Below are 14,607 nucleotides of genomic sequence, written 5' to 3' on the forward strand. Positions count from 1 at the left end.
GCAGAGCTTTTTGAACGTGGATCGTTCAAAAATATCAGAACTGCAATCCTGTGATTGAAGCAGGTAATCTGACTCTTATCATCAGCGAGTTCTGGCACCAGTTTGTGAGGGCTGATGAAAACCCGCTGCTGGGTGTAAGAGATTCTGCAGACCCAACTCAGTTACTACAGTGGTGACATGTGAGAATGGTCCACATAGGCTCGTGTATTTAAATGTCTGGTTTCTGGTTGGCTGAAGTGTTTGGGAAGGAGCAGGGGGTGTGGCCTTGTTGTAGAAGTATATCACCAGGGGTGGGTTTTAAGGTTGCAAAAGCTATGCCAAGCCTAGTCCTGCACTCTCCCTACCTCCTACTTTTGGATCAGATGTGAACTCTCAACTTCTGCTCCAGCACCATGCTTCTCTGTCTGACTACTTCTGTGTTCCCAGCTATGATGATCATGGACTAACCCTGTGAAACTGTAAGCATGCCCCCAATTAAATGCTTTCTTTTATAAGCTGCCTTGGTCATGGTGTCTCTTTACAGCAATAGTAAACCTAAGACAAAGGTAGACAGTGTTAATTGGAATTTTTCTCCTGAGAGCCAGTCTATCTGACTTTAACCTCATGGTTCACAGCAAAAGAACAGACACCAGAATTGAGATAATATTAAACCCTTTTCTAAAAACATGGCTACAAGCCAATCAGTAAGTTCAGAAAGAAATTAGAGTAGGATTCTAAGACTCTTAATCCTAGAGAAACGTTCCCCAAGCTCATCATTTCACAGTCCTGCAGAAGGAGGTTGTTAAAAGATTTCTGTCCCTTCTCTTGGCATTGGGCACAGAAGGATAATGTGACCTTTGATGACCCCAGGATATATTGTTGTCCATCAAAAGTGTGGAAAGATGAGGGGTACAAAAACACATTATGAATAACAGCATGAAAGCAGAAGGTTGTTTTTCTCAAATATTTAAATATAGGTCACAGAGCCTGCAGCGCTTTTCACTGAAATGTTAATTCCACTCAATTCAACTTGACAAACGTTTACAAACAATAAGGATTTGTTGAATTGAATTGAAATGTTAACGTTTATCCTCCTGTGATACTGCGTCTGAAAGAATGAGAAAGTATCCTTAGACTATAAACTCCAGTCCACCTTGAGATGAATATTAACTTCAGAATAAATACCATCATCAAATATTTATATCTTGCCTTATTTCAAGACACCTGTCATTGAATCACTTAGAGGCTTTGGCAAAACAACACCACATCCTGCCACGTTTAAATAGTACAAGAAAATAAGAACCAGGACAGAGCTTCCTGACTTTTATTTTAATTTAATGGGTAGGTATGAATATTTATTACAAACTGTCTCCTGTTCTCATTGCTGGATCACTGTCTCCGTATATCTAGCAGGGGCACATTAATCCCATCTTTAGAGAAAGCACGTTCCTCCCAAGGTTCAACAGGTTTTAAACATTTATGTATTAGATTTTACGTGTGCTGTGTGTGCTCAGGAACTCACAGGAGGTCAGAAGAAGGCATCAGAGCCCCCAGAACTGGAATTACAGCTGGTTGGAAGCTACCATGAGTGCTGGGAACCGAACCAGGGTCCTCTGCAAAAGTAGTGAGCACTCTTAATCACTGAGCCATCTCTGCAGCCAACTCAGCAGGTCCTCATATAAGTCTAGGTGGCTGACACCCTGCTGGGGTCAAGGCCACACGTCTCGGTATGGCCACTCGAGTGTCAAGGTCAGAGGACTCCCTGGGTGCTGGTCCTCACCTTCTACATCATTTGAGACACAGACGTCTTTATTGTTCTCCACTACCTCTGCCTGGATTGCACATCAGGGCTCTCTTGTCTCTGCCTCGCATCTCTCCTGCAGGGCACAGGGATTACAGCTGTGCACTAATTACCACATCTGGCTGTACATAGGTTTTGGGGACCCCAACTTGAGTCCTCAGGCTTGTGCTAGAAGTGCTTAACCACTGAGCTATCTCTCCAGTCTGCTTGGGCTACCCTTAATCCTAAGAGCCATTCATTGCCTATTGGGGTCCAGTTGGTCTGAAGTTCCTTTCTGAGACACAGATCCTCCAGAGATGTGGCTACATGACAGCAGAAAGCTGCAGGCGTGTCTCAGGAGGAATGTCCTCACCAGCAAACAAGACTAAAGGGAAGGGCAGAGAAGAAATTCAGATAAAGGGGTTCAGGAGACTGTTTGCTTGCACAGCTATCTTTAGCAAGTAGTTAAACTGTATGTAAATAGCAATGCAAAAACATAAAAATTATTCATTTCTGAAATGAAACCAGAGTGCTGTGTCCATTACCCTCTTTTCCAGACCCCCCCCCCATTGCTTACAGCTATGCTGGCCATGATAACTGCCCACCTCTGACCTAAGACCACTTTGACTCTTAGATAAAATATTTAGAATGTATTTTTAACAGACTGCTGCTTTCACCAACCCAAAAGCTAGACTCTCCTCAGATAACCTGTGAAACCTAGAGGGAGGTTTTCACTGCCTTGTTACAATCTGACCACCTGAGATTCCAGCAAAGGTATTTGGTAAATGTCTTGACTTATGACTTTCTTTTTTATTGCACTTGCTCTGCTTGATACTGTGGTGGAGTAAGTATTACGGTGGAAACTGAATCTGTGTTCCAGAGTGCCAGACGCTGACATTTGGCTCAAAGTGAACGGTTTCTTATTCTCTTTGTGCTAAGAGTTGTGTATCATGCCTTGGACACACCCATAGCAATACACGACTATATGTCCAGGATCTGAGCAAATTCCCTTTTATTCTTTTATGTGCTTATGTGTTTTGCCTACATGTATGTCTGTTTATCACATGTGTGCCTGGTTCCTTCAGAGGCTGGAAGAAGGTGTCGGATCTTCTGGAACTGGAGTTGCTGGCCATGTGAGCTGCCCCGTGGCTGCTGGGAATGGACCTATGTCTTCAGGAAGAACAGCCAGTACTCTTAACCACCGAGCCACCTCGCCAGTCCTGTAAGCACTTCCTAAGGAATGATCACCTGAATGAACTGATGACTCCTGACTTCTCAAAGTGCCAAGGCCAACTCTTTATCTGCCGGGGTAGAGGGCACTTCCTGCCCCCCTGTGGTTGAACTCCGGCCTCTGTGGCCACTGCACACACAGTGCATATACATACATGTGGCAAACACTCATACACATAAAATGAAAATAAATAAAGTCTTCAAAAACTGTTTAAGTTTTTCCATTATTGTCATTTTGCGGGAGTAAAACTGAGGTGCACGGAGTCCACACACTTTTCCAAGCCGCACAGCAGGGAAATGGTACCACTATGTTTTCAAATGGTCCATTCTGCCCCCAGTGGTGGCACACCGCTTTAATCCCAGCGCTCAGAAGGCGAAGGTAGGTAGATCTCTCTAGGTTCAAGGTCAGCCTGGTTTACAGGGTGAGTTCTAGGACAGCCAGGGCTACGTAGTGGAACCATGTCTTAAATAAAAACAACAATAACAACAAAAACTAAACTGGTTTTTCTGTTGTGCTTAGTAACAGGCTTTCAAAGCACAACAGGAAGAGGTGGGAACTGTGCTCTCCACACACTCAGCATAACCAGACTCCGCTGTTTGATACAACGTAGGATGAAGAAGTTTTGAGTTCTTCGAGAAAAAAAAAATCCATCTTGGGAAAGGCTAATTTTTAAAGGCAGGATCTTTCCATACAACCACGGCTGGTCTCAACCTCCCGACACTCTGCTGCCTCCGAGTCCTGCATGCTGTGGTTACAGGTAGATGCCTCCCTTCTGGCTTTCCAGGATTTTTTATTATACTTCATTTATTCTGCTCTGTCATCTGAGCGTGTCTCTCAGTGGCTAAGGGAGGGTAGTAGGACTCCTCTGTTCATACTTCTAAGACATAGTAGGCACTAAGGAAACTCTTATTGTGTGCAAGAAGGAACTCAGAAGCAAACAGTGTGTATAGACTCTACCAATGCTCATCGTATTAGGTCTTTCTAACACTGACAGTAGCACACACGCTTATGCAAGCACACACACGTGTACGCACGCACACATATGCATGCACGTACCTAGACAGCGCAAAGGCACGATTAACTCTCTCTTCCAGTCCTAGTGTGCCCAGGGCCTTCCAAGTCATCCAGAACTTGAACGCGTCAGGTCTCCTGCTACACTGGATGGATTTGTCGCCCGTGTCGTAGCTGACATCATAGAATTTATCCTGCTGGAACAGGTAGGTCGCTTTGGCAGAGTAGCACTTCTTAAGGAGATCCTTTGAAAAAGAAAAAAACATGAGCGTCCAGGCCTGTTCACTTTAAGCGCAGAAGCAAACCCTGCCTGACATTCTGCTGCATGTGCCAGAGGCATGCACTGCTCAGGGTTGGATACAGTCTGTGTGCCCAAGGTGGGACCCAGGGTTCATCCAGGAGCAGACAGTGCAAGGACCACCCTCCTAGGATCACCAAGGTCTGCAAGGGGCTAAGAGGACCAAAGGCTCCATCTCTACAATAGCAAGGTCTCGGTTTCCTAAAAGAAATAAATCTCCAAGTCACTCAAACCTCCTCCGAGAGAAAGCAAAATCTTCATCCATGGTAGCATTTTACACAATTTCACAGGCAAACCCTAAGCTTTAAAATCCCCTTCTTTTCAACAGGTACCACACGAAACATCCAGATGTGACGGTAACCCGGGATTAAAAACTTGAGGGAAGAGCTAATCCAGTGGAAGAATTATGGAAGACCAAACCAATGTTTTATCACCCCAAAGTGTCAGCCACCGTTGCTCTTCTGTTTGTTTCATCCTGAATTTATTTGCAACCAAATTCTATTTCCATGTCTGGACTGGTAGCTTCTCACTTGGTAATCAATGACAAGTGACTCCGCTGTCATCATTTGGCTATCATCACCTGTTGCTTGAACAGAAGCTACGCTGCCTTTATTATCAGGAGTTCACACAGGCTAGTCACCCACAGCCCTACAACTTCCTCAGAGTCCTTAGGAGGGCCCTCCACTCCCCTCCTCTGACTGCTCTCCACCAGATCAGGTCCAGTGTACAAGCTCATACATTCGGTTTGCACTTGACTCTGTTTTACATTATCTATAAACCAGTAGAATATGTGCCTTTTAAACGTGAGCTCTAAACTTCAATGACCCTATACCTGGTTCCTACTCTCCATTCAGGGCTTGCCTTCCATCGGGTTCCCTCCCAAACTTCCTCTCTCCACCCCAGCTTCCTCACTGGTCCATTCCATTTGGCTCATCTTTAGCTGTGTCTGTTGGCTCTGCTGCTGTCCCGTCCCCACATTAGGGGTAATCTCCCCACTGCAACGGTCGGGAAATGTGGCTTTTGTTCCTACAGCAACTTCATTCTGATGATACGACATCAAAAGGCCACTGCATATGTTTTCACGACGGAGCATGCACGGGCCAGCACAAAAGTGGGAGCACACTTCTTCCTCCCACTAAGACCTGGAAGTTGCCTTTATCAACCATGAATGATCTGAAAGGAATCAAAACCAATGAACTCTGGGTGCGAGGGAGATGGCTCAATTACTATAAAGTGCTTGCCACATGAGCATGAAGACCTGAGCTCAATTTCTAGAACCCGTGTTAAAAACAACAAAGCCGGGGCTGGAGACAAGGTTTTTGAGTGTGTTTGCTGCTCTTGCAGTGGATCTGTGCTTATTTTCCCAGAACCCATGTGGTGGTGGACAACCACTCTAACAGTTCCAAGGGATCCAATGCTCTTTCTGGCCTCCACTGGTTCCTTCAAGCACATGTTACACAGAAACACTTACAGGCATTCATGTATGTACATAAATAAAGCAAGCGAAAAAGCAAAGCTTTAAAAATAGGCAGGTATGCATACATAACAGCAGCACTAGGGAAAGACAGTGAATCCTGGGCCACTGGCCAGCCAGGCTAGCCCAATTGGCAAGATCCAGGTAAATGGGAGAGATCCTGTGGAAAGGTGGACAGTGCCTGAGGCATGATACCAAGGCTGGCCCATGGCTTCCACATGCATGTGCTCTCTGTCTCTAGCTCTCTATATCTGTCTGTCTCTTTCTGTCTCTCTGCCTCGGTCTCTGTCTGTTTGTTTCTCTCTGTGTTTCTCTGTCTCTCTCTCACATGCATGTGCACATTCACACAACTCCTGCACACAAGAACACATTTGCAACACAATACAAGCATACACATACACACAACAAAGAACAATGAATGTTGGCCATGTCTCATGCAAACTTTAGGGGCTGATATGAGTGATGAAATGGTGAGCAACCATTTCAGAAGACAATCTACATGACCACAGGTAAATGCAAAAGAGAAGGAAGGAGGGAACAGAGCAAGAAAGTGGTGGTCCTTCAGCAGTGGCACAGTTAACATGACTGCTCAGAGAAATCCTCCTGCCTGGGAAAGTTTCATTTAAAAAAAAAATCACTGAAGGCTTGAGATTTGGTCATCAAAAATAAATGAAATGATTTATCTCTTTAATAAGTGGATGGGATAATTATTAGTTTCGGGACATGCTTCAACCAGGAGGAGAGTCTCATATCTCCAAGGGAAATGACATTTTGGAATAGACATAGCAAAAGTCAGCATTAAAAAAAAAAAATTCCTTATTTCCTATGATGCTAATGATCAGGAGGTCTTTGTTCAAATGTTCATATTCACACCCTTGGCGCTAGCAGAGTGGAATAGACTAGTAATATTAATCCAGCCACAAGAATACCGAGAGAATGTCAGTTGCTATACTTAGCATATTAAATCAAATTGTCCTTAGGAATGATTAGACAAGGTACTAGCACCTACAATGTGGCAAGCGAAGAAAGCCCAGCCAAATAGGAATTTGTATAGATTTGACCTAAGGCATCTACCCAGCCACAGCATGGCATTCCTTACTCTTCATCTATTGTCCTCTGTGCGAGTCCCATTCATAACAGGAAGTAGGCAGCCAGCCTCAGAAGTGGGATAGCTTAGGGAGACCTGTGATCATGAGGAGAAGCTGTTTGCAGAGGATGGATAATTCAGGAGAGACCTGTCTGATCCTGGCACCACTGACAAAGGCTCTCACCTCAGCTGCACTCTCAGTCAGCTTTCCCAAGCCTTGCTAGGCCCCACAGCCGCCTCCATCTTGGTGGGGCTGTATTGTCTATTGCAATAAGAATCTGGCCCGAGTCAGCTTAGAAAGAAGGTCCTGCTCCTGCTTTCGGACCACCTGAAATCTGTTGTCAAACAGATTCTTCATCCTTTTCTCTTTACCTAAGAATCCTGTAAAGTCTAGTTAACTTGTTGGCCTTCGGTTGCTAATGTTTTCTTCCCTGCCCCTTTGCATGCTGTGCAAACCTTCTCCTGAGTCGCTCTGTGTTCAGCATTAATCCCATTTTTCTGACAAGCTCTTCTTTCCCTAAGGAACTGGTTCCTGAAAGCCTACTGTTTTTATTTTATGATATTATTTGTTTATTGTGTATATGAGTGCTATGGATGTGTGTACTGGCTAGTTTTATAACAACTTGATACAAGCCAGAGCAAGCTAAGGGGAGGAAGCCTCATTGGGAATATGCCTCTATAAGGTAGACAAGCCTGTAGGGCATTTCTTTATTTAAAAAAAAAATTAAAATTCACTTTACACCCTTGCTGAAGCCCTATCCCTTCTCCCCTCCCAGTGCCACCCCGCCTCCGTCCCTTCTCCCTCCCCTTTTCAATCTACCCCACTCATCAAGTTGCATCAGGAAAGTCCTGCCAGGGGGAAGTGATCAAAAAGCTGGTGAGTCCATGTCTGATGCAGTCCCCACTTCCCTTACTAGAGGACCCACATGAGGCCTAAGTTGCAATATCTGCTACATCTTTGCAGGGTCCTAGGTCCAGTTTGTGCATGGTTGATGCTTCACTCTCAGCAAGCCCCTCTGGGCCCTGGCTAGTTGGCTCTGTTGGTCTTCTTGTGGAGTTCCTGTTACATCCAGGAACTTTTGTCATTCCTCCCACTTTCCCACAAGACTCCCTACACATTGTCCAATGTTTGGCAGTGAGTCTCAGCATCTTTTTTGAGGTGATGCCAGGTAGCACTTCTCAGAGGACAACTCTACCGGGCTCCTGTCTGCAAGTTTAGCAGAGTATCCTTCATAGTGTCAGAAGGCTGGCACTGATAGTCTCTGATAGGGTGGGTCTTTGGTTATGCCAGGCTTTGGTTGGGCATTCCCTCAGTCTCTGCTCTACAAGCAGGGAAAATTTTGGTCGAGGTCTTTGTGGGTAGGTTGGTGTTCCCCTCCCTCTTCTAAAAGACTAGTCTAGTTACTGGTGTCATCTTCAAAATAGCCTCTGCTACGAGGAGTCTGTGCTTTAGTATCCCTCATATCCTCCCAGGAGCCTACCTTGACTTAGGTCTCCAGCTTTTCACAGATGTCCCCACCCTTAGTTTCTCTTTTCTCTGCAGGCCTTCAGAGGAATCTTGAATGGTAGAGAAGCACTTAAAGAAATGTTCAACTTTCTTAGTCATCAGGGAAATGCAAATCAAAACGACTCTGAGATTCCATTTCACACCAGTCACAATGGCTAAGATCAAAATCTTAAGTAACAGGCCATGCGGTTTAGCGAGTGGAGAAAGTGGAACCCTCCTCCACTGCTAGTGGGAGTGTAAACTTGTACAAGCACTCTGGAAATCAACCTTGCACTTTCTCAGAATATTGGGACTAGCTTCACCTCAAGATCTAGCTATACCTCTCCTGAGTATATACCAAAAAGACAAGATGTTCCACCATACAAGGACACTTGCTCAGCTATGTTCATAACAGCTTTATTCATAATAGCCAGAATCTGGAAACAAGCTAGATGTCTCTCAACTGAAGAATGGATAAAGAAACTGTGGCACATTTACACAATGGAATACTACTGAGCTATTAAAAACAAAGAAATCATGAAATTTGCAGGCAAATGGATGGAACCAGAAAAAGATCATCCTGAGTGAAGTAACCCAGACCCAGAGAGACACACATGGTATGTACTCACTTAAAAGTAGATTTTAGCCATATAGTACAGGAGAAGCGTACTACAAGGCACAGACCCACAGAAGATAAGTAACATAGAGGATCCAAGGGAGGATGCATAAATCTCACTCAGAAGGGGAGATAGAATAGACAGGGGTAGTGGGTGAAGAGAGGAAACAAGGTAGGAGAGGGAGAGCAGAGAGTTAAGAGGGTAGAGATCAGACCTGGGGAGAGTGAGAGCGAGAAGACAGTAGAGCATTTTCTTAATTAATATTTGACTTGAGTGCAGCCGCCCCTGGGCTGGTGGTCCAAGAAAGGAGGCTGAGGAATCCTGCAGAAGCAAGCCAATAAGCAGCACCTCTCCATGGCCTCTGCATCAGCTCTTGCTTTCGATGAAGAACTGTGATGTGGAAGTATAAGAAAATGAGCACTCTCATCCACAAGTCATTTTTGGTCGTGGTGTTTCATAGCAGCAATAAAAATCTTAACTAAGGCCATGTGTGCCTGTGCATAGGTATATAGAGGCTGGGTGAGCAAGTTGGGGGTCCTTCCTGTTCACTATCCCCTCATTCCCTTGAGACAGGATATCTCACTGACAGTAGCACTGTACTGAAGGCCACCAAGCTGCCGCAATTCAGCTGTCTGTGCCTTCCTCCACACCTGGCTGTTTACAAGGGTTGGCATGAACTCATGCCCTTATGCTGTGCAGCAAGTGCTCTTACCCACTGAACCATCTTCCCTGGTACTTCATTTTGTTTTTAACTTGTGGTTGCCCGACTTCTGTTCTCTTTAATATCACAGGGATAGAGGGACATGGCCTCTCCCACCTTTAACATCTTATCTGAACCTTCTGCTGGTCAAATCTAGCCAGACACCGATCTGCAAGGATGCCTGGGAAACATATAGTGGAAGAGTCAGGCCCTTTTGTCTGCAAAGGGCTCAGAATAGATTACACAGTAAAGATAAGCAGGAGAACAGAGTTCAAAGTTCATTTTCACTCTGTCCCAATGCCCAGTCTAGCACATTTGATAACCAGAAGCAGAGCTGACATTTACTGAAGTCAGACTATTTATTCAGACGCTGTGCAGATGGTGGCATTTAAATAAATACCCTAGATCCTGTGTCTCTGAGTTGGAGTTCCAACCAAAGCAGCTTGGTTTGGGGCTTGCCTCTTAGTTCATTGCCTTCTGCGGCTTAAACAGTGGATGGTCAAGTACACGCGGAAATCATGCTTGTATTGATGATATTTCAGGATATCCTCAAAAGCACAGCTTAGCCAGGGTCACCCAAGCCACCTTGACTTCCATGGCAAGCTGTCTCTTCCATAGCTGTCTCTTTCCCAGCATTGACCACACAGACTTTCTGTTTTGTTTTGTTTTGGTTTGGTTTGGTTTTTGGTTTTTGATCTTTGGTTTTTTGAGATAGGGTTTCTCCGTGTAGTCTTGGCTGTCCTTGACTCACTTTGTAGACCAGGCTGGCCTTGAACTCACAGAGATTTGTTTTCCTCTGCCTCCCTCAGTGCTGGGATTATGGGAGTACTCCACGGACCTCACACAGACTACTTGAAGTCAAAATTCTGTGTTCTACATGCACGCCTTCCTGTTTCATAACTCTTCAGCAATCATCACTTTGTCTTGCCAGACAAAAGCTACCAGCAATTCCTATTGCTTTCCCCATATTCTGTCCCAGGCCACCATTGTCGACATGCAAACAATTTTTTTCTGAATTTTTTAGGACATGGGTATATTAATCATCTCCATAGTAATTACTTCATTTCAAAGTTGTGTATTTTTTTATGCAACTTATACTATGGTGCCAGGATCCTGGGCACACAACCCAGGGTGGTAGCAGGTACTCAAACTGATATTTGATGATGGAATATATGAAACAAAATTCAGCCTGCAGTAGAAGAAAGGCTGGGTGTTCACCCAGAACATCATCCAGGAAGAGTGGAATGTGGAGGAGAGCTGTGAAATGCAGTGGTTATCACACCGTGAAGTAGCTCTAGCTATGGCTGGATAGCCACAAGATCAAAACAGCCAAAATTCTGGCACAGGTGGGGGAGGTGTTCTCCAAGCCGTCATATAATGAGTTGCTGGCCATTGATAGATACTGGAGTAGAAAGAATAATAATTTTTATTTTTCTTCTGTAGACACTGGTATTTTTCCATCTTCCAGCGGATAGCTTTACTCCCATACAAATCAGAACAGCACTAATTGGACTTAGTGGGTTATCAGAAAATGTGGGGGACAGTGGAGAGGTATCCCATTGGGGAAGGGCACTTTGGGCCCTTTCAGAGGACCTGAGTTTGGTTCTTAGCATCTATGGTGCGTAGTTCACAAACACATATAATTTCACCTCTAGGAGATCCAACCCCCTTTTTTGACCACTGTGGACATCTGCACACATGGGCCACAGACACACAGACACACACACACACACACAAACACACAAACACACACACACACACACACACACAAATAAAAAAAATTAAAAGAGAGATGAAGTTGGGAGGAGCCATAAAGCAAGTATTTTGGGGGAGTTAGAAGGAAAAAAAAATGAAGTGGGATAGACATGATTATGTCTACATGTATGAAATTCTCAAAAATAAAATAATTAATATTTTAAAAGTCAGCTTAAGAAATTAAAAACAAGGAAATCATGAAATTTGCAGGCAAATGGTGGGATCTAGAAAAGATCATCCTAAGTAAGGTATCCCAAAAGCAGAAACACACACATGGTATATACTCACTTATAAGTGGATATTAGACATATAACATAGGATAATCATACTAAAGTCTGTACACCTAAAAAACAAGAAGGTAAACAAGGAGGACCCTGGGTAAGATGCTCAATCCTCATTCAGAAAGGCAAACAGGACAGACATCAGAAGAGGGAGAAAACAGGAAACAGGACAGGAGCCTACCACAGAGGACCTCTGAAAGACTCTACCCAGCAGTTTATCAAAGCAGATGCTGAGACTCATAGCCAAATGTTGGGCAGAGTACAGGAAATCTTATGAAAGAATGAGGAGATAGAAAGACTTGGATAGGACAGGAGCTCCACAAGGAGAGCAACAGAACCAAAAAATCTGAACCCAGGGATCTTTTGTGAGACTGATTCTCCAAATAAGGACCATGCATGGAGTTAATCTAGAACCCCTGCACAGATGTAGCCCAGGGTAGCTCAGTGTCCAAGAGGGTTCCCTAGTAATGGGAACAGGGACTGTCTCTGACATGAACTCAGGGGCTAGCTCTTTGAGCACCTCCCCTGGGAGAGGAGCAGCCTTACCAGTCCACAGAGGAAGACAATGAAGCCAGTCCTGATGAGACCTGATAGACTAGGGTCAGAAGAAAGGGGAGGAGGACCTCCCGTATCAATGGACTGGGGGAGGGGCATAAGGGAAGATGAAGGAGGGAGGGTGGGATTGGGAGGGGGTGGAGAAGGGGCTGTAGCTGGGATACAAAGTGAATAAACTGTAATTAAAAAATAAAATAGAGTTTTAAAACAAGAAATGATCAGGCACCTTAGCTGACTCCATTTATTTATATAGTAGACATTTCGAGTATCTTAATATTCACAGATACTTGTATATATTCTAGAGAAGTGATGGTGAATCAGAAAGCCACTGTCATTAAGAAGGTTCCGATGGGAACAGGGACAGAGAAGCAAACCACACAACAGGTGCTAGGACAGGTGAAAAGAAAGGGGCCACAGGGTTCAATGGCATGGTCTCTCTCATGACTTTAGCGAGGCCACACAGGTGCTCTTCAGAGGGAACACATCAGCCCAGGGCCGAAAGGGGTGAGGCAGGGTAAGACTGGATTAGGTATTAATACTGAGTGATTAGAGCTCATTAACAAGGTGCAGCTTAGCTACAGAGCTGGCTGGAAGGCCAACAACGGTCCAGCAGTTGGAAATGCCACAATGAGAAGGGTCTGTGAGAAAATCCTCACAGGCTCCTGTGGAAACCAAACTTCATTTCGGATCCGGAAAGACGAAGAGAGAGTCAGGGAAAATGGCTGCTGTTGGCTTGTCATTGGCAGTTTAGATGGTCACTGAACAGCGGGGCTGGAGTTTCCTCATGTGCCCAACAGAAGTGAGGATGCTTATTCTGTGCGCTACCCAGGCATCTTGGGAAAACCTCCCAATCCAAGGCCCACTGGGGAAAGCCCTTCCCTCTCCTCTCCAGTGCCTAAACCCTCCCAGTAGGGGTCACTCACTTTTTCTTCCTCCCTCTATTGCACAGACAGCTGCAGTGCATGCTGTCAGCACTCTGCCCGTCACTGCTTATACAGTGACTGCTACAGTCCTCACTCGCCTTCCCTGTGGCGTGACATGTGTGCCCACTGTCGAGTCAAAACAGCACAAACCACCAAGGACACTGACAGAATACAATAGGGTCTTTCAGGAAATCTCAGCCCAGGAGGCAGAGCTGCCCATGATCTTCCTCCAACAGATGCAACTGAACCTGACTGTCCATCTACACCTGCCCTTGTTAGACAAGTGGCTCTTGAAACGTCTCAGCTTGGCGAGGGAGAACCAGCCTTCTCTAGGGGTGAGCACCCTGATGGGTTATCTAGTTCCTAAACACATCCTAAACACATGCACAGACAAGCAGCATTAAATGAACTTTCAGAAGGTTGTATTTGCCTGCGTGTTCGTGTGTGTGTGACAGTAATTAAAAAAGAGCTCATGAATTTGAGAAGGAGTGGAGGGGCACTGAAGGAGCTGAAGGGGTTACAGGGAGGACAAAAATGATATAAATACAATACTCATGTCAGAAATTCTCAAGAACAGAGGGACTTTTTACTAAGAAAGAAGATTCAGCAGGCTTTGAAGAAAAGTCAATGAAGGGATCTTGTTAAATGACAGTGGACCAGAGGTAGAGGGGCGGGGGGGGGACAAAGAGATAGAAGAGAAAGGGAAAGGGGTGGAGAAAATGAGTGAGTGAATGGATCGATGGATGGATCGATGGATGGATGAATAAATGAATGAATGATGTGGGAATCAAGGCACCGTTTCAGTACTAAAACACAGGTTACTTGGAAACATCTGTTCACACTGAGATGGACAAACAGACTCATAGGAAGCTGCTTTGGTTAAAGAGCATCAACTCCTCAGTTGGACCCACAGGTAAACACAGAAGCAGATGAAATCCTGGCCATTCTGCCTTCATGTTTGTCTCTTTGGCTGAAGAAACAGAGATAAGCTATTGCCCCAAACCTTGCCTCTTGAGTCACCTTGGGTTCCCCCAGGGAGGAAGAATCTTTGGGACCTTTGGGACAGGCACCCCTCACCCACCGGCTGGGAGCAATAATCCATAACTTCAAAGCCTCACTTTGGAAGAGGAATTTTCACCTCCTGAGAACCACTCTGTACTCCCAACCAACCAATAAGGACCTCGGCTAGGTTGACAGGATGGGACTACATCTTGACCAGTACTCTTTATTTGCATGCCTCTTGCCTCCTGCCCTAATTCTTTCCTCCATTTAAACCTACAGATCATGTAGGGTGACTGGATCCCAGTGTGGGCACACTGACTATGTCATCCTCTCATGGCACCAGGTTCTTTAGTCTCGGACTAAGAATACATGGTTAAGTCCAGCTTCTTGGAGCTGTCTGAGGCCTGGTTTTTACCCTAACATCTCTG

The 14,607-nt window shown here is 45.1% G+C and overlaps 1 protein-coding gene across 3 annotated transcripts in view; it reads right to left on the reverse strand.

The window, feature by feature from the left end:
* Window positions 1-14,607, reverse strand: part of Gadl1 (glutamate decarboxylase like 1) — a 170,036-nt gene that overhangs the window by 60,272 nt on the left and 95,157 nt on the right. For all 3 annotated transcript variants that reach the window (XM_060385105.1, XM_060385104.1, XM_060385106.1), the window contains one exon: window positions 4,047-4,246. In XM_060385105.1, the coding sequence (XP_060241088.1) occupies window positions 4,047-4,246 (200 nt within the window). The remainder of the gene's footprint in view (window positions 1-4,046; window positions 4,247-14,607) is intronic.

The sequence above is a fragment of the Meriones unguiculatus genome, chromosome 6 (genome assembly GCF_030254825.1).
Source record: "Meriones unguiculatus strain TT.TT164.6M chromosome 6, Bangor_MerUng_6.1, whole genome shotgun sequence".
In the NCBI taxonomy this organism is placed as follows: Eukaryota; Metazoa; Chordata; class Mammalia; order Rodentia; family Muridae; genus Meriones; species Meriones unguiculatus.